Source organism: Sorex araneus, chromosome 4 (genome assembly GCF_027595985.1).
Source record: "Sorex araneus isolate mSorAra2 chromosome 4, mSorAra2.pri, whole genome shotgun sequence".
In the NCBI taxonomy this organism is placed as follows: Eukaryota; Metazoa; Chordata; class Mammalia; order Eulipotyphla; family Soricidae; genus Sorex; species Sorex araneus.
Window position 1 is genome coordinate 19,681,059 of NC_073305.1, and position 20,254 is coordinate 19,701,312.

The 20,254-nt window shown below is 43.7% G+C and overlaps 1 protein-coding gene across 1 annotated transcript in view; it reads left to right on the forward strand.

The window, feature by feature from the left end:
- The window catches only part of KAT2B (lysine acetyltransferase 2B), a 111,440-nt gene that overhangs the window by 87,179 nt on the left and 4,007 nt on the right, over positions 1-20,254 (forward strand). Inside the window, exons 11-17 of the mRNA XM_055136249.1 lie at positions 1,004-1,130; positions 8,170-8,280; positions 11,514-11,657; positions 14,865-14,979; positions 16,315-16,351; positions 16,609-16,672; positions 16,771-16,855. Of these exons, the coding sequence (XP_054992224.1) occupies positions 1,004-1,130; positions 8,170-8,280; positions 11,514-11,657; positions 14,865-14,979; positions 16,315-16,351; positions 16,609-16,672; positions 16,771-16,855 (683 nt within the window). The remainder of the gene's footprint in view (positions 1-1,003; positions 1,131-8,169; positions 8,281-11,513; positions 11,658-14,864; positions 14,980-16,314; positions 16,352-16,608; positions 16,673-16,770; positions 16,856-20,254) is intronic.

The window sequence follows — 20,254 nt, forward strand, 5'->3', positions numbered from 1 at the left end:
TAAGTTTTTTTTATAGGGACCAGACCCAGTGGTGCTGGGGGGTGGAGTAGGGCAATCAGTATGGGGATAGAACACAACCCTCCCCTCAACATACTAAACTGTGCTCGACCTCTTGAGCTATATTCCCCTCCCTTTATTCTCTTACCAAATGAAAGAGGATGAAGAATGTCATCAGTGATCTCAGTAATGAAAGTCAGCAGAGCTGCCCACTGATTCCTCTTGCCTCTTCACTGAATAGCTATCCTGGCTAAAAGGATTAAGATGAATTGTTCAATAATTTGTACTCTTTTGCTAATGACAACACAGTTTAGTATTTTAAATTACGGGTGACTGTCCTCTCCTTTATTCATCATAAATAGCAGTGGAAGAATGGAGATAATAAGAAAGTAGACACCTTTTCGCATGATGAAAACATTCTTGCCTTTTGTTTCCTAACTTGCCCGTGTCTGTAAGCTCTGGGGAAACGTAGTGGGATATCAGATGGGTTGACTTTGAAAATAGATTTCTTTAAAAACAAAGAAAAACCCTATGGCTAGAGAAGCTGTACAGGGGTAAAGGTGCTTGCCTTGCATGCATCCGACCCCGGTTTGCTTTCCAGTAACCCATGATTCTGCAGCACTTCTGGGAGTAGTTCATGAGCACTGCTATGTATGGCTCAAGAGTCACTCTTTGCACAGTTTGCAATTATGCCATGCTTGGCCATGACTTTTTGCTCTTCTCTGCCCAACACCAGGGGTTCTTTGGCACTGGGGGTATCCTCTTTCTAGTACCAATGAACACCTCAGAGCCTTCTTAAGTGATTGACATTTTGTTCTCATGGAAGCTCTGAAGCTCTGATGAAGTCTTGTGCAGTTAAGGTTGCTCTAAAAAGCTTTCTTAAAAAATTGTCTAGCATGACAGTAGCAAAATGCTGGGTGTTTCTATAGAACCAAGGCACTCCCCCCTTTTAATTGAGAACCCCAAACAATATGTTTCTATAATTGACATAATCTTGTTCTTTCAGGAAACACAAAACTCTTGCTTTAATTAAAGATGGCCGTGTTATTGGTGGAATCTGTTTCCGTATGTTTCCATCCCAAGGATTCACAGAGATTGTTTTCTGTGCTGTAACCTCGAATGAACAAGTCAAGGTAAGGGCAACAGTTTCTAGAAGAAACACAGTATATAGGACTTCTTACTAAAGGGGCACAGCTTGGGAAAAATCTTTCTGTGCTATATCCAAAGAAGGTTCAAAGTGGAGGTCAGAGCTTTCTGAGAAGTGTCCTCTTTCTTTGAGTCTACATATAAGTGTATGAGGAGAGTAAATGGTTCTACTTATGAACAGAGCATGACCAAGATTCTCTTGTATATCGGACCTATATGTAGAGACTGCACAGCCCCAAATGCATCTCAGCTGTAGTCTCTGGCAACAGGAAGAATGTTGAAAAAAAAATCACCATTTGTTTTAATTCATTTGTGCATGCACACACACGTGGTTAACACTGAGCCAGCAGAAAGGATGTAATGTGATGTGGATTTAGGAAGATTATTGAGGCTACCTACATTTGAAGGACTGGAGTGATGGCACAGCAGGTAGTGTGTTTGCCTTGCAAGTGGCTGACCCGGTTCGATTCCTCCGTCTCTCTCGGAGAGCCCTGCAAGCTACCGAGAGTACTTCGCCTACACGGCAAAGCCTGGCAAGCTACCTGTGGCGTATGTAATATGCCAAAAACAGCAACAACAAGTCTCACTTGGAGACATTACTGGTGCCCGCTCGAGTAAATCGACAAGCAATGGGATGACAGTGACAGACAGTGACAGTGACCTACATTTGAAAAGAATTTCTTATGACTCCTAGTAGAGAAAAAGGACTAAAGAAATTCCCTCAGCAGAGTCTTGAAAACTTCTCGTTTTGTGGGGAGAGAGTGAGGAGACACCCAGCAGGGCTCCGGGCTACTCCTGACGCAGTGCTTGGGGGTCTTGCCAGCAGAGCCAGGGAACCCTGTGGTACCCGTAAGCAAGCCTGGGCCTCCGGCATGCCAGCCTGTGCTTCGTCCCATTGATTTACCTCTCTGACCCAAGTCTTGAAAACATTCAATAGATTTTTGACGAAGTTTTCGAAGTATTCAGGCAGGGTTATTGGGGTGGGGTAATATGACTCATTCACCTCCCCACTTGCCTTCGGCGCAGGCTCTCTGCAGATCTATACTGATTGTAGGTCCCAGTCTCCAAACTGGAGTACAGTAGACTCTCAATGGCTAGAAATAACTAATGCCCTAGATCCGGTTGCATTTTTACTCTTTTTGCCCTTAGGAAAATGGAACGGGGAAAATGTCCCATAGCAGCTTACTTTTAAATTGACTTTTGAAAGAAATGCATTCCCTTCCCTTCCCTTTTGTTGGTGGCGATGCTGTTGTAGTAGCTGCAGTTGCTCCCCCGTTGGCGCCTGTGCATGTGCTTGTGGGGAGTGGGGTTGTGCTCTTTGTTTGTGGTGCCCCCTCAGACGTGGGTGTGGTGCCTGCGGCTGGCTCCGTGCTGGCGAAGCCCTTCCCGGCAGTGCTCCAGGACGCCGGAGCAATTGCAAAGCTTATGCCCCATACATGGGACCGTCTCTCCAGCCCCTCCCCCGAGCCCCAATAGTATTCCCTAGAATATTGTTCATTTTTGAAAATCTGGGAGCCTTAATATGATGCGGAAATATGGTGTGTGGTGGAAACAAACAATTCAGGTGTAGACTACTGCTAAGAAAAAAGCGATTGGATGGATTAAGGCAGGACTTCCCAGAGGGGCAGATAGCTCATGAGCAGTAAGGGTGTTGGGCGCACTTGGGGTCTGCTTTCTCTTCACTTAAGGAAGATGGGTTTTGGGGGTTAGGGGGACCAAGTTTAATTTATTTTTCCGTAAAATGGGGCATGGTGTGGGGGGGGGCGTGTGGAGAAGTAAGCCAGAAGGTTTGGAACCTTCTGGTAGGGCAATATTGTCACTGTCACTGTCATCCTGTTGCTCATCGATTTGTTCGAGCGGGCACCAGTAACGTCTCTCATTGAGAGACTTATTGTTACTGTTTTTGGCATATCCAATATTCACAGGTAGCTTGCCAGGCTCTGCTGCTCGGGCTCGATACTCGGTAGCTTACCGGGCTCTCCGAGAGGGGCGGAGGAATCGAACTGGGGTCGGCCGCGTGAAAGGCGAAAGCCCAGCCACTCTGCTATCGCTCCAGCCCAGGACACTATTGTCTGATGTAATTTGTGAAGTGCAAAGGTTATTTAATTTTTTTTAGTAGATGCATTAAGGAAAAAATGCAGATGGCAGTTGATCTTTAAAATGAAAGTTCTATTATCCAGCATTTACGGAGTATGGTCACTATGGCAGGTACTCAATGTCATAAGGGATTTTTGAGGAGATTTTTCCATTGTTTGGTACCAAGTCTCTGCAATCAGTGTGGTGTTCACACTTGCTTTGTGTTTCTGCTTGGACGAGTCACATTTCACGAGCTCACTAACTGAGCATGCATGACCAATGTCACTCAGACTTGGGGCGGTGCTGTTCAAAGGACATCATTGCTTCCTTCAGTTGCGAAGAAGCGGTAACATTTAGTGCCTCACCTGCCCTCCTTTCTCCTTTCTCCCTCAAAGAAATCACTGGCAGGAAGCATTCTGTGCTTGGGGGATACAGCGAGCGCTTTCACAAACAGCTTTACTCTGGAGACGGTGCCAGTTATAGTGCGATTTAGTCTTACATAGCACAAATAGCGCTTTTTGTCTTTGACTCAGAGTTCTGAACATCAAAGGACAAACACGATTCAACAGTCTTGCATTCAGACCGGGGCCCAAATTGGCTTGAAACGGATCTCTGGCTTCTTTTCAGCAAATGCTGACAACCCGTCTTTAGATGGTGCTGTTGCCGTGCTGATCAACTTTTACATTTTCCTCTCGGCCGGACTGAGGAAAGATTCTAAATGTCCAGAGTTAAGGAATTGACTTAAAAGGAACAATTGGTTTGATTTTTTTTTTCTTCATTTGGTTTTTCAGCGTGAGAGGATGTCCTGGGTTGATAAGTTCAGGAGAAGATTGTATAATTTTTGTTTTTAAAGAAAACCACACCAAGCACCTTGTTTAGAAAGGTCGCCCGAGGTTGACGTGAGCACTTTCAGGGATACCAGAAGGAAAGTAAAAGTTTTATGTAAGAGTATATTGGACGGTTTGTCTTCTTACTTCCCAGAAGGGCAATTAATTTTTCTCCCCAAACCATGAAATTTCTAAAGACTTGTGGGAAGGTGGCCAATGTCACAAGCTCAGATGAAGAGCTAATATACAAAACAAAGTAAAGCAAAACCCCACCACTTTTTGTGGGTACTTGAAACTGCTTTGGGAGGAAGTTTTTTTTTTTTTTTTTTTTTTTTTTTTTATGCTTTTTGGGTCACACCCGGCAATGCACAGGGCTTACTCCTGGCTTTGCACTTAGGGGACCATATGGGATGCTGGAGCATGGTGAGGGGGGGCATTGAACCTGAGTCGGCTGCATGCAAGGCAAACGCCCTACCCGCTGTGCTATAGCTCCAGCCCCGTAAGTAATTATTTTTTGGTGTTTGGTCCACACCTGACTGTGCTCAGGGTGGGGCAAGGCTGAGGAGACCATACTCAGTGCTGCGGACCAAGCCGGGGTCAGCAGTGTGCAGGCAAACACCTTACTGACTCTACTGCCTCCAAGCCCTGGAACCCAAAACAACTTAAAACTCAAGGTTTGCAAATGAAAATTAGTCTTTTTAAAATAAGAGAGTGAATTTGATTGGACCCACTGACGGTGGCACCTGTCTGTGAAGTCAGCTGGGTTTCAAGTGAAGTTTTGAACTTATTTTAACCTGCTGAAAGTCGTGACTCAATGATACTTTAAAATTCATATTCACTGCTGTTTCTGGTGGGTGGGGCACACCTGGAATTGCTTCGGGGTCACTGGCATGGTACTCAGGGGCCAGTGATGAACGCAGGGCTCTTGCATATAATGCATGTCCTCTTGCCTTTTGAGCTGTCTCTCCAGCCCATGTATGAACTCTTTTTGAAGAGTCAAGGTTGCCTACAAATTCCTTTGGGTGTTTGAAAAGAGGATTTGTATTTGAGATTCCCTTGCTCAAAGCATACTCAAGACAATATCTCAGAGTTTTCTTTGAGCTCTTAACATGTTTTAGGAATGTCTTATCATCTAAGAACTGTTTGGATTTGATAGGTAAAATTTTTTTTGTTCTGTTTTTGGTTTGGGGACACACCCAGTGATGATTAGGAGTTACTGCTGGCTCTGCACTCAGGAATCACTCCTGGCGATGGCTCAGGGGACCATATGGAATACTGAGGATTAAATCTGGGTTAACTGTGTAAGGCAAAAGCCCTTCTTGAGTATCACTAAGGCCCCTGATATGTAAAACTTTAAAATTACATGGCCAGTTTTTATATAAAAACAATGAAAAATTAAATAAACACTGACTTTTACTAGATGGATTTGTAGAAGAATCAAGTCCTTTTGATGATAGGTAAAATGAAGGCATACACCAAGGGAAATAAGTTTTGGGTGAAAACCTAAACATTCGTTGATAGCTTCATACTGTTTGTCCTTCTTAACCAGTCCTGGTACTGCGCACAGAGAGGATTCAAGTTGAAAGATTCAGCCTCTACTCAGAAGCAATTGGAACTGGAAAATTTTCTTTGGAGAGAGGACAAACTAGTGGCCAATGGTGGAAAAACATTTTATGCATTTTTTGAGAAGCTGTTTTCAAAGGAAACATTATTCCAGTTCTAGACTAAAATCATTCCATTGTAGACAAAAGGAAGAAAATGCTTAGTTCTGTTAACTCCTTACAAAATGGTAATAGCGCTTTTATATCAACGATACCCATTAAAGCGAATTTCATCAGATACATTTGTTCTCGATTTCTAGACATTCTTATTCCTATATTTGTGCATTTCTTTCCAGCTAGCCAATGCACTTTGCTCCAATCTCCTCCCCTCCCCCAATTTTGATTTAAATACATCTTAAGTGTTATATTTCTTTTTGGGCACACTCTGTGGTACTCAGTACTTATTTCTGATTCTGTGCTCAAGGATCACGCCTGGTGGAACTGGGGATTCTTACACAGTGCCGGGATTTGAACCAGGGTCAGCTGTGTTCAAGACAAGTGCATTAATCCCTGTATTATTTCTCTGGCCCAGTAGACTACTTCTTTCTCTTACTTGCTTTTTATATTTGGGCCACATTCTGCAGTGCTTAGACTGCACTGCATTTAACTCCCCTAGCACTACCAGGAGTGATCCCTGAGCACAGAGTCAGGAGCAAACCCAGAGCACAGAGTCAGGACTAACCAAGCATCACTGGGTGTGGTCACCAAGCCAAAAATAAATATATATAAATGCCCTACCCGCTGTGCTATCACTCCAGCCCCCAATAAATACATATTTTTAAAAAGCACAAATGAGTCTTTGTTCCGCTAGTAGCAGGACAAGGATGCATTAGTAGGAATACCTTGGGTGAACGGTAGGAAGATCTGTCTGAAATGGAATTGTTCTAAGAACCAAGAAATCTCCTTGGTGGAAGGAGGGATTCTCGAAGCTTTCCTTTTCAGGATAGATGGCAAAGGATTTCTTAGCCTCACCTGGGAGACTGAGAACAGATGACTTTCAGAGATCTTTCTGTCCTTCAAGGATTCCACCATAGTACCATGAAATCATACATGAAAAGCACTGCACTGTACCACTGTCGTCCCGTTGTTCATCGATTTGCTCGAGCAGGCACCAGTAACGTCTCCATTGTGAGACTTGTTGTTACTGTTTTTGGCATATTGAATACGCCACGGGGAGCTTGCAGGCGGAATACTCTCCGTAGTTTACCAGGCTCTCCGAGAGGGACGGAGGTATCGAACCCAGGTCGGCCCTGTGCAAGGCAGACACCCTACCTGCTGTGCTATCGCACATATTTCAAAAATAACTAGGTGATAGTATCTGTCTGGGTACTTGGATTTATTTCCATCTCTTTTCCTTTCTGTTTTGGGGAATGTTTTGGACCTCATCTCACAGTGGTTAGGAAGCAAGTGGTTAGAAATGTTGGGAAGCAAACTGGGGTCGGCCACATGCAAGACAAGCACTTTAATCCCTCCGCTCTCTCTGCCACTATTCTCACCTCTTTCTATGAGGTCCCAACATAATCACTGTAAACTGACGGATTTTTTTGGGGGGTGGGGGTGGTGGGGGGCACACCTGGCTTAGGGGTCAGTTCTGGCAGCTCCTGGTAGTGCTTGGGGGACCACGTGGATGCTAGGAATTGAACACAGGTTGGCTGCGTGCCAGGCAAATGTCTTACCTGCCGTACTATCTCCCTAGCCCCTAAATTTATAGATTTTCTTTAGGTTTTGTTTATTATTTTAAAATCTGGTATATGCTTGGAAAAAAATGTTTCAGTTGTTAATTTATTTAACACTGTTCACTGTTTCATTAACTACGTGCTAATATCCCAGACTCTCACAGATTGTTGATGTCTCTGATACTGTGGAAAGGTCTAATCAGAACAAGTTGAAAATCAATGTATATGATAATGTAATTCTTTAGAGAGACTGGTGTGTAGGGTAAGGGAAATACTTAGGTTAGTTGATATTCTTGAAAAGGTTCTCTTTTCATTTACATGCTTCTTTTTCTCAAGTACTCTAAAATTCTCAAGTACTCTAAAAATAAGTAGAAATTCATGATCAATATTTGCTTCAAATCATTTTTGTAACATTTCCCCCCACTATTTAGTCAGCATGGTTTGCAATACTGTTAATAATAGTTTCAGGCATATAGTGTTCCGACTCCACACCCTCTGCCAGTGTCACAGGGTCCCCTCTCTGCACCCCCAACCTGATAAAAATTTTCTTGATTCATATTTAGTGGTATTCTTTAGGATTGAACTAGCAGCTTTTAGCCTCGGTGTTATTTTCAGAAGCCCAAAACTTTGTCTTTTAAAAATAATGATTGTTTGTCAACTTAAGGATTGTGAGTTGTTTGGTTGTATAGTTCATTTTCAGTCTTCAGAAATGCACAGGATGACGCGTCACATTGGTAAAAGATACCAAAATGCAAACCCTCAAATATAGCAGCATTTCTCACGCATTAGAGGAATTTCTTGTCTCCAGAGCCTAATGGATTTGTCTGTATCCTAATTTCCACATAGGGCTATGGAACACACCTGATGAATCATTTGAAGGAGTATCATATAAAACATGACATTTTGAACTTCCTCACTTACGCAGATGAATATGCCATTGGATATTTCAAGAAGCAGGTAAATTTTTCCCTACCACTGTCCTGTCTTTCCTTTTCTTACATCTACTTAGGTAGCTGCAGTGATTTCCCATCATTCCCCAGTGTGAGAAGAACATACATTCATTTTGTAAGTTTTATTTATTATTTAAAAAAAATTATTGGTTTTTTTTTTAATTGAATCACTGTGAGAGATACGGTTACAAAGTTGTTCTTGATTGGGTTTCAGTCATACACTGTTCCAAAGCCTGTCCCCTCACCAGTGTCCATTTCCCACCACCAATGTCCCAGTCAGTTTCCCTCTCCCCCCACTCACCCCAGCCTGCTTCTATGACAGACATTCCCTCTCCCCTCCCACCTCCCCTCCCCCTCCCCCCTCCTCCCCCACCCCCTTCCTTCTCCCTCTCCTTTTGGCATTATGATTTGCACTGTAGGCACTGAAAGGTCATCATGTTTGTCCCTTTACCTTACTTTCAGCATTCAGTTCTTGTCTCGAGTGATCATTTCCGGCCATCCTTGTTGTAGGGATCCCGTCTCTGTCCTAACTGCCCTCTACCCCTCACTTGTGGCAAGCTTCCAGCCAGTCCTCCTGGTCCTTGTTTGTACTGGCCTCTCAGATTTTTTTTTTTTTGCTTTTTGGGTCACACCTGGCGATGCACAGGGGTCACTCCTGGCTCATGCACTCAGGAATCATCCTTGGCGGTGCTCAAGGGACCATATGGGATGCTGGGATTCGAACCCGGGTTGGCCGCGTGCGAGGCAAACGCCCTACCCGCTGTGCTATCGCTCCAGCCCCTCAGATTGTGTTTTTTAAATACCCCAAGACACATCCTCATCAGAGTGACTGAAAATTGCCATTTTCTAAGTTTTAAACAGAAGTAAGTTTCAGACTGGACTAGCTCAGCACGTAGTGAGTACTAAAATAAACGGTGGGGTGAACAAACAAATTATATCACGGATAAAATTTGTTTACTTTCATTGTATCTGTGACACTGCCGCCTCACTGGCATCTCCCAGCTGGGAACTTCTTCGGGCGAGGCGAGTAGAGTTGTCCCCGAGTGAGAGACATCGAGTCAGCCTCCGGAAGGCCGCTATTTACCACAGTAGAGAGGAAAATGTGAAGTTCCAAATGACCCTGGACAGCCCCGGCACTACTGTGCCCAGCAGGCCAGGAGCTTCCCTGCCTTTGTTCCCAGAAGCTTTGAACTTGGCTTTTGGAGAGTCATTCTTTGATGGCGTCTTTTTCTTTCTTGTTTTGAGTTTTTGGGCCATGCCAGCAGCGTGCAGGAGCTACTTCTAGTTTTGTGCTTAGATTGAATTTGAGCCTCCTCTGCAAAGCTCAGCCTGGTGTGTTTCACCAGCTCTTTAACTTCCTCCCTCTCTTCTCCCCTCCCTCCCTCCTTCCTCCCCTACCCCCTCTTCCCTGTGCCAGGCATCCAATTCAGGGCCTCATCCCATGCACAATGTGCATTATTAATACCTTGAGCCACATTCTAGCTCCACATCTCCTTTTAAGAATAGTACTTCAGAATTTCCAAAATTTTTTTGTTTACTTTTATGCCTCTAAAAGTATTCTGTGTTTACTCTAGAAGTTTGTGAATGTAAGAAAACAAATGAGAAGTTGTTTATAATTCTATTACCCAGAGAAATTCATTGTTAGTATTTTGGTTTATACCCTTCTAATACTGTTTCCTGTGTGTGTCAGTTGTGTATCTGCATGTAAATATGACCTGATTTCTATCTGTGTAAAGCTTCGTTTTTAATGCATATATTCTGATTTTTGTTTCCTCTGACGTGGTACCAGGTATCAAACCTGGGACTCCAATATTCGAAGCTTGTGCTCCAGCCCTTGGAATTATTTCTTTGGCCCAACCATTAATTCTTGCTAGCCACCCAGAAGAGTGGACAGCTGAGATATACAAGGGCTGGGATGCAGTCAGTGGTAGAAAGCTTGCATTGTATGTGTGAGGGTCTCTCTTTTTGGATGTCAGAAGTGGTGGTTTGGCCAATACCTGGTGGTGCCCAGGGGCAGTTCTTGGCTCTGTGCTGAGTGAGGAGTGACCCCCGGCTGTGCTCATATGTGGAATCAGTGTTGCTCCTGGCTCTACACTCAGGAATTACTCCTGGCGGTGCTCAGGGATGCTGGGAATCGAACCCGGGTCGACCGCGTGCAGGGCAAACGCCCTACACGCTGTGCTATCGCTCCAGTCCCGAAAACAATGTTTTACTTGAAAGAAAAGAGAAAACTAAGTCCAAATAATGTTCTCGTAATTAAATAGAAAACATAAGGATAATTATGTTTTGAGATTGTGTGTGTGTGTGTGTTTGTGTGGTTCTTTGGGTCACATTAGGTGATGCTCAGGGCTTCCTCCTGGCTCTACACTCAGGAATGACTCCTGGTGGTGCTTGGGGGACCATAGGGATGCCAGGGATCGAACCCAGGTCAGCTGTGTATAAGACAAACTTCCTCCCTGCTGAACTTTTGCTCCAACAGGATAATTATGTTTTATTATAAATATATGACTGTGACCTCTGTAACACCATACTATTAAAAATTAAAGAATGTGAATAAACATCCAGCCGAGCATAACGTCACTTACCAGTCTATACATTAGACAGTGTCGGAGCTTTTTGCCAGAAAAGAAGAGGTTTCATTGCCTCAAAATCAAGGCTGTAATTGCTATAGTTGCTAGGTAGTTTATCTGTTAAAAAAAAATTCTCTTTCCTTTTTCCCTTTGTTGTTGATTTTATTTTTGTGATGATGGGGAAATTGGTCACGCTTGCTTGATTTCAGCGCTTGCCCGGGCTTGCACACTTGGTTGTGGTGCTTGCCCATGCTTCTGGTGGCAGTACATTTTGCGGTGGCAGCAAGATCACTGGTAGACATGCCCCCTGCTGGTCCTCAGCACAGGAGCAGTGCTGGCCACCACACAGGCCCTCTGACATGGAGTCACACTTCCTTTGTTTTCTTCTTTCAGAGTTTATATCAGCATTAGTTACTACTTTTACCTACTAAGTATTTCTGTTGATTTTCTCAATATTTGTATTTTACTAGGGTTGTTTTTGTGTTGTCTTGCTTTCTGTGTACACAGTATGCTTTCTGGCGATTTTGAACTTCAAGGATTTCAAGCTAATCCTTCCCAGAATAGTAAGAGTGGAAGGATGTTTATCCTGATACCTCGCACATTGCTGGCATATATTTAGTGCTCAGAGATGTGTTGTGTATGCTTCTGAATGAATTTATTTGCCTTCCAGGGTTTCTCCAAGGAAATTAAAATACCTAAAATCAAATATGTTGGCTACATCAAGGATTATGAAGGAGCCACGTTAATGGGATGTGAGCTCAACCCACAGATCCCCTACACAGAATTCTCTGTCATCATTAAGAAGCAGAAGGAGGTAAGGAGGTGACTGGCTCAGTCCTCTTCTCTCTAGTCAGCACTAGTTGGGGTGTATCACATATCATTGGGCTCTGTGTCCAGAGGTCTATTACCATAACCTGAGTTTGCTATGATTGCTGATTTGTAAGATTTGCAAATGAGATGATGTGTTTTAGCTTTAAGCCTTTTCCATTTTGGACTTAACCATCTCTCTCAAGATTATCTCTACTTTTCTGTATGAACTGTTCTCCAAAGGCTGTTATTGATGCTTTAATCCTTTTGTGTGTTGTCTTCCTTTATTATTCATCTCCCTCTCCCAACACACACATAAACTGAATCACTCTGGCCCCTGTCCAGTCCCGTCTTTGATGTTGTCCTGTACGAGTTTAACTCCCCATTTGGATTTTATTTTTCACACGTTTTTAGTATGTAAAAATCTGGAGGATAGCATGGCGGGTAGGGTGTTTGCCTTGCACGCGGCCGACCTGGGTTCAATTCCTCGGCCCCTCTCGGAGAGCCCGGCAAGCTACCAAGAGTATCCCGCCCATATGGCAGAGCCCGGCAAGCTACCCGTGGTATATTCGATATGCCAGAAACACTAACAACAAGTCTCACAATGGAGACGTTACTGGTGCCCGCTCGAGCAAATCGATGAGCAACGGGATGACAGTGATGACAGTGACAGTGATACAGTGACATTTTTAGTGTATGTGTATGTGTATTTCATATGGCAAATTCTGGGTAGTAAGCTTCTAGGTAGAAGGTGATTTGTTATCTGAGATTGTCTGAAGCCTTTTTAAACCTGTAAAAGAAAGAAAAAAGACAGGGGAAAAAAAAACCTAAAGAGGAGTAGAGTTCATGCCCGCTTCAATCAGCTTATCCAGTGGCTGAATAAATAGCAGTACTCCTACATTTAAAAAAGCAATAATAATAATGAGGAGCGCACAGTGGCTGCTTACTAAAGCGCAGAAGTCTGTGTCTCAGTTAAGCCTGGAAACACCCCCGCCCTCCCCCGACGCAGTTGGAGTCCCAGAACTGGGCTCATCCTCCGTGCCTTCTACTTTACACATCTGTTACTCATTCTGATGTCTTTTTCTCCGAAAGTAATGGAAAGAAACATCTGCCTGAAACCTGTCATCGTTTAGGGGTCTCCCCCAGTGTCCCCTAATCATAGTCATGAGACACTGGTCAGACGTCGCTGATGTAGTGGCCGGAAGCTGTTCCACCTCGCGGTGTGGGACGCAGAGTGGGTGCTCACTAAGGGTTTCCTTTTGACTCAGCGGGGCTCACATGTGTCCCTGTGTTTCCTATAGAAGCAAGCAAACAACTTTTTTTTTTTTTTTTTTGCTTTTTGGGTCACACCCGGCGATGCTCAGGGGTTACTCCTGGCTTATGCACTCAGGAATTACTCCTGGTGGTGCTCAGGGGACCACATGGGACGCTGCGAATCGAACTCGGGTCGGCCGCGTGCAAGGCAAACGCCCTACCCGCTGTGCTATCACTCCAGCCCCAAGCAAACGACTTTTTAAAAAAATAAACAGTGAAGAAATAAAAATGTTTGTTTTTCTAGGGCAGCAATGTCAGCTTAAGGGAGAACTGCACACAGGGTACTCGGGGAATTAATAAAGCGGGCTCCGCGCGCTCCGAAGCTCCGGCTTTGTTCACTGTTCTCCGTGGGCTTTAAGGAGCGGATCTGAATTCAGCAGCTCGTTGTTCAGCCGGGGAGGCTGTGGCCCGCTCAGGCCACCGCCGTGCCATCAGCGGCTCTTCCCTCAGCCCTGCTCACGGTAGCGCCAGGTCGTCCCATGGTATAAAGATGAGAGCACGATTTTCCTGAGCAGATCTGCACATGCACAGGCCCAGCCTTGGAGACTCGTTCTCCGTACAAGGGGAGAACCACACACACAGAGCTAAGGGGAAGGCGAGCGCTAGAAGACTCTGTTCCCCACCCCCTCCTGTTTCTCTCCTCTGGGGTCTTCTCTCTCTCCTGTCACCTTCCCTCTTCTGTCGGCAGCCCTCTCTCTCTCTCTCTCTTACACAACATTGAATGGATGATGCTACTTTGGTGCTGTCAATCTAGTTCTTTTGAAAGGGTTCTAAGGTACACATAATAAAAATATTAGATTCACATAGTATCTTCTTCCATCTAACTCAAATGATTTTTAAAATAGGGCTCTATAATTCCTATTTTGAGTCCCCCATTAGCCCCCCTCCCTCCCTGCCCCGAGAGGTATGTTCTAATAGTGTAGCAAGCGAACTGTAAACTTATGGAGGGCTTTGCTAGCCCTTTAACACGTCAGTAACAGAATTAAGCTGTAGTTTTCCTGAATGGAGACGGAGAGAGAAACCCTGCTTAGTTGAACAGGTGGAGCAGAGTGGAGAATTGACTGCTTCACGTGAGCGTTGAAACCAAGGGAAGAGCATGTAGGTCTATAATTGGCCAAAGTTATCTGAGATGGCTGTGGTGGGGAGTTGATTTGGACTGGAAAGTCATAATAGAATCCTAATAGAATGATTCAAAGCCCGGCAGGTTAAAAGTCCAGTATAAAGAAGCTCATGGGCATAAACCAGGGCCAAGGCTGTGTGGGTGATGGAAAACAGTAAACAGACAGAATTGTGTCTTTAAGTGTACATGTGTGTCTCTATGTTTGAATGGCAGGGGTGTAATTCTTTTTTTTTTTTTTTTTTTTTTTTGCTTTTTGGGTCCCACCTGGAAATAGCACAGAGGTTACTCCTGGCTTTTGCACTCGGAAATTACTCCTGGTGGTGCTCAGGGGACCATATGGGACGCTGGGAATTGAACCCGGGTCAGCTGCGTGCAAGGCAAACGCCCTACCCACTGTGCTATCGCTCCAGCCCCAGGGGTGTAATTCTTATGTCCATAATCCACTTTGAGGCTGCAGGGACTGGGTTTGAAGACATAAGAACAAGGACAATTTTCTATAAGGAGAAATAACTAAGACTTGCTGTCCTATTAAAGATGGGCATATCCCTCCAATTTTCTATTTTGGGAAAACTGTAAAAGCGATGGCAGTGGATCAAGAGGCCCACTGACGGATTAATACTAAAGTGGGGGCACAGGGTAATCATATATCTTTCTGTTTAACAATCACATTCACCTTTCCCTCCCCTTTTGTTTCGTGAAGGCTAAACTTTGTTAGGCAAACAGTAACTTAGCCTTAACTGCAGACTCTATTCTGAGCATGTTTTCTTCCTGTGCTTCCAGATCATCAAGAAGCTGATAGAGAGAAAACAAGCTCAGATTCGAAAAGTGTATCCTGGACTTTCATGCTTTAAAGATGGAGTCCGACAGATTCCAATAGAAAGCATTCCTGGAATTAGTATGTATATATATCTCCTTGTAAAAAGTGAACTCTTTTGGTGATGTGTTTGAAATAATAGCACGATGCAGTACTTTGGAGAGCTTTGGCTCTGTCCCTCCCCGTGGTGTTCTTTCTTGTCTCTCTCTCTCTCTCTCTCTCGTGTGTGTGTGTGTGTGGGGGGGGGGAGGGGGGGCTCTGGGCATCAAACTCAGGGCCTCACACGTGGAAGGCAAGTGGTCTGCCCCTGGGATGCATCCTTACACTTGTTTAAGAAGACGGCAAGTGCTTTTTATATCTCTTCTCTGCTTCCCAAAGCCAATAGACCAAAGGCAGCCGAGGGACCCTGGTGATACCCCTGTGTTTGTAGCACAGTGTCGTGGCTTTCCTTAAGAAGTAATGGAGGCAGAGAAATTCTTTTACACATGTGGAAACTGCGTCTTCAAATGGTTATGTCAGACCCTGACCATCAAAGTCAGACTCTTGCCATCAAATATTTGGTTCATTTGGAATTCTTTTGTTTGGTTCAAATCCAGGATACTAGTGCAGTGTATTGAAGTTTTACTAAATAAAACCAAACAAACCAAAATTCTTCAGGGGAAAAAAATGGTTTTATTGTGGTTAAGATAAGTTTCCCAATGACAAAATCTGCCCAAAGGCAGATTTTACTTTTATAGCAGACCCAGAAACGTTCCATCTTAATTTTACTCCTATTAATGGCAGAATAGCTGCCATGTTATTGCATGTCCACTTATGCCAAGAATTTTGTTTTTATGTATATCAGCTAATCTCCAAAGGGATAGCATCACTTAATTTTCAGAGTTTTGCTTTGTAGATTGTTGAAAACAAGAGTAAAATGTTAAGTAACTTTAAGTTAGTTTTTAAGGAGAGAACAAGAAATCAAATCCAGGTCTATTGCATTTGAGATTGTACTTTCTTTTTGCTGTACCAACTCATCTTGTATTACAAGTAGAGTCTCTGCCAAATATAACAGAGACCAGGATAGAGTTTGTTCCAACCTAAAATAACTCTTTCACATAGTGATTAGACAGGAAAAAAAAAAAAAGAAAAGAACTTAGAGTTAAAAAAAAATTCACAAGCCACAGTACCATATCTTTTTATGCTGTTCTGTTTTTAAAAACACTAACATACACAGCAGTGTTGTTGTCCTGGAATTGTTTTGTATTGTTAGATGTGTAAGGAAGTCACTAACCACAGTTAATTTCAGTCTCTTCCCAGAAATAGACTCTTTTGAGACATGGCTGTAATTTATTGTATTTTTGATAAGTTATTAACTTTATTATTCTCTTGATAAAAAGCAGTTCTCATTCAGTGTTTAATTTTGTTGATGTATAGGAGAGACAGGCTGGAAACCGAGTGGAAAAGAGAAAAGGTAAGTATGATGGGTGAGAGGATGTTAACGGAAGTGAGGTTTTTCCCCTCCCAGCAACTTAGAGAAAAAGAGCAAAGTGATTGTAATCATCATTCCAAACACATTTTGGGTTTTGATTTTTATTAAAAAAAAAAAAATTCAGGCAATGGTTCCAATGTTAGGTTTCTGTAAAAAAAACGAGCAAACTAGGAATTAGCTGATGAGTGGGGTAAAAGCCTAATGATCGATTCTTGTTGTTTACTCTTTTTCCTTTCAAGTAAAGAGCCCAAAGACCCTGACCAGCTTTACAGCACCCTCAAAAGCATCCTCCAGCAGGTGAAGGTGAGTGTCTGCATCCCGCTCCCCTTCTATGAATGTTCTGAAACGATTACCCACGTGGCATTTCCATATTAGATATCTTCCTCTTTTCTCTATTCAAGAGCCATCAAAGCGCTTGGCCCTTCATGGAACCAGTGAAGAGAACGGAAGCTCCGGGATATTATGAAGTGATAAGGTTCCCCATGGGTAATGCCATTAATTTTTTCTAAATATAGATTTAGAACTCTGGTGGTGTGGGGAACAAGTGTGGCTGAAGTTGGTTTGTGCTCCTCTGTTGCAGGGTAGAAACATGTGTGATGACTGGGTGTTTGCATGTGCCCCTGAGGGCCTGTGATGATTAAGTGGATCTTTTTTTGTGGGGGGGGGGGTTTCTCACTCAGTGATACTCAGGGATTACTCCTGGCATTGCACTCAGGACTTGCCCCTGGCAGTGCTTGGGGATTCATACAAGGCGAATGTATGACAGTACACTGTACTGTCGCCCCACCCCCAGTGCGTCTGTCTTTCGTAGCTCTATAGCAGAAAACCCAGGTTGAAAACGGCAGAGAACACTAGATATGAACTCTGGTTGCTGGGACCTAACCTGTCTGTTTGGTTCCAGCTGGAAAAACATCAGCTTGGCCTTTGATGTATTTTGAGTCAGTCTGAAAATTGTTGAAAATACGAAAGAAATTAGATTATATTGCTTGAGTGTTACCCTTTCAGAGGGAGACATTATCATTAATACAATTCTTGGGTTTTTTTTTAATGCTCTTCCTCTTAATAGATTTTTGTTAGCACACTATTTATATTTCTATTTTAAGCTTTGCGCCACATCCAAAACCAACCAGACCACAAAAAGTTCCCATGGAAACCTAGGACTGGGGAATTTATTGCTCCATCTGCACCTTACTAAAAGATTAATTGACTCCATTGAGAATTCCCTAATTAGGCTAATTTGACAGTGTACACATGATACACAACTAACAGAAGTGTTTTCAATGAGTTAGTGTGGCCAGTTTTTAGAAGACAGTCTGTCTTTTGTTTCCTTTCTACCTGTAATCTATTTCCTGTGCTAAGAACAGTATAAGGGTTAGTATGTGGAGGGAAGAATGATTTTTGCAAAAATATGGACACTTCTCAAGAAACTAGGAATTGAGCCTCAGCAATTCCATTTCTTGTCATCGACCCCAAGGACCCCAAAAGTCTATTCAAAAAAGACATTTGCCCTCCTCTGTTCATTGCATCATGATTCACAATAACCCAAATTTGGAAACAGCCCAAGTGTCCCAGAACAGACGACCGGATAGGAAAACTATGGTACAGATATTCAGTGGAATACTACTCAGCTCTAATACGAAAAGATGGAAGCTGGTTCTAGAGAGTATCTGGCTAAGTGAAGTTAGTCAGAGGGAGAGCGGGCAGACAGGGTGAGCTCTCTCATATGCAGGGAATATAAAGAGACACAGTAGGGGAATGACAAATGCCAAAAGGCGGCAGGAACTGAGACCTAGTCTTGTAGGAAGCTTACCATGGTGGGGTAAGGCTGGGGGAAAGGGGGTTGTGAGCAGGGGACACTGGGACAGTGGTGGAGGGAAGCAGACGCTCCTGTAGAATGTTTTATGCATGAAGCTGTCATTAACAGTTTTGTTAACTGCACAGTCCCAAAAATAAAGTGAAAAAAAAAATCTAGCTAGCATCTCCTAAGAGTCAAGTTCCTCCTGTCCTTGTGAGCTCGTGAGAAAATACCTGTTTGAAATAAAAGAACTTCATGTGTGTTGCAAGTCAAGAAATGAAAGGAAATACATAAGAGACCAGTGAACGCCCTGTTACCTGTAGATGTTTTCGGTGACCTTCATTTTCACACGAAGGTGTGCAGTGATTTAGATAATGGTTCAATAGTCAATATAAAAGTGAACATAATCTATATGGTTCTCCCTTTTTCTCTCTGCTGTGCTAGCTTCTATTTTGGTGCAGCAAGACCAAAGTGAAGACCTAGTCTGGGTGATTTGGGACTCGATTTTTTTTCCTCTAATATGAAAACTGGGTAGTACAGTGGTAGGGCGTTTGTCTTGCTTGTGACCAACCCGGGTTCAATTCCTCCGTCCCTCTTGGAGAGCCCGGCAAGCTACCGAGAGTATCCCTCCCGCACGGCAGAGCCTGGCAAGCTACCCGTGGCATATTTGATATGCCAAAAACAGTAACAAGTCTTACAGTGGAAATGTTACTGGTGCCCCCTTGAGCAAGTCGATGAATAACGGGAGGACAGTGCTACAGTGCTGATATGAAAGCTGTTAAAGCTCACTTGACTTTTGTCTCCAGGCCCTCTCAGCTCCTTTTGTGAACCCTCATGGGGGAGAGAGTCTGAGTTGGATGAGACTTTCTTCCTGCTCCTTTTGGTCTTGCCTGGAGACCTGAGATAATAGTAGGTCTCAGGTTTCCTAGGTCCCGTCTGTCACAGTCTGGTCTCAGCTTGCTGCCTGCAAGATTTTTATCGGGATGGATCCTGAGAAGGGAGTGAGGCTCCCCAGCGGAACCCTCTCTGTGCAGAGCTATATGCTTACAAGGACACATCATACCAGTTGAGCAAGGCCAGTTGGTGGGCCGAGCTGGGTGATAAAAAAAGGGAATTAAATCAGTAAATGGGATGCCTTAGTGAAGCATTGCTATTGGGAGCGACGTCATAAAACAGGTAGCCTTGCCCCTGTGATAGCCTTTATTTTGTGAGGAAAAGAATGAAAAATCAGTAGTTTTACTTCTCCCCATTATTGCAACCGTGACGTTTTCCCAAAATCATTTTTTTCTCCGTCTCCCATGATTGAACCCCCCACCCCCCCAAACCCCCAAGCGACTGAGTTCTGACTTGTCTCATTTAAGGACTTGCTCACAGGCATTTTCCGAGTGTGCTGGCCCAAGCATGCCTGCTTATCATATGTGGATTATTAGGCGAGGATTTCTAATTCAGAATTTCCAAGTTGGAAAGGGGGTTGGGGTGAGGCGGTGGAATGAAACCAGAATGATTTTATTTTTAAAATTAAAAATTTTGGGGGCTGGAGTGATAGCACAGCAGGGAGGGCGTTTGCCTTGCACGCAGCCGACCTGGGTTCGATTCCCAGCATCCCATATAGTCCCCCGAGCACCTCCAGGAGTGATTCCTGAGATCCAGAGCCAGGAGTAACCCCTGAGCATCGCCAGATGTGACCCAAAAAGCAAAAAAAAAAAAAAAAAAAAAAAAAAATTAAAATTTTTTTTTGCTTTTTGAGCCACACCTGCTGGTGCTAAGGGCTTAGTCATGGTTCTGTGCTCAGGGGTCAGTCTTGTTGGTGCTCTAGGACCATATAGGGTGCTGGGGATCAGCCACGTTCAAGTGCCCTGCCTGCTGTACTGTATCCCTGGCCCATAGAATGGAATGATTTAACTGTATCTCCCTGCTGGCTGTCACTGGTACTTAATGACCTTTTTATGCTGTTTTGGTTAAAGAAGGTTTGAGAAAGAAGCAGCAAATGACAGCTTGAGAACAAAAAGGAAATAGAGAAAGGACATCAATTGTAATCCCAGAAAGTTCCAAAGCCTACCTATAATTCTTGCTTGGTATCTGTTTTAGTC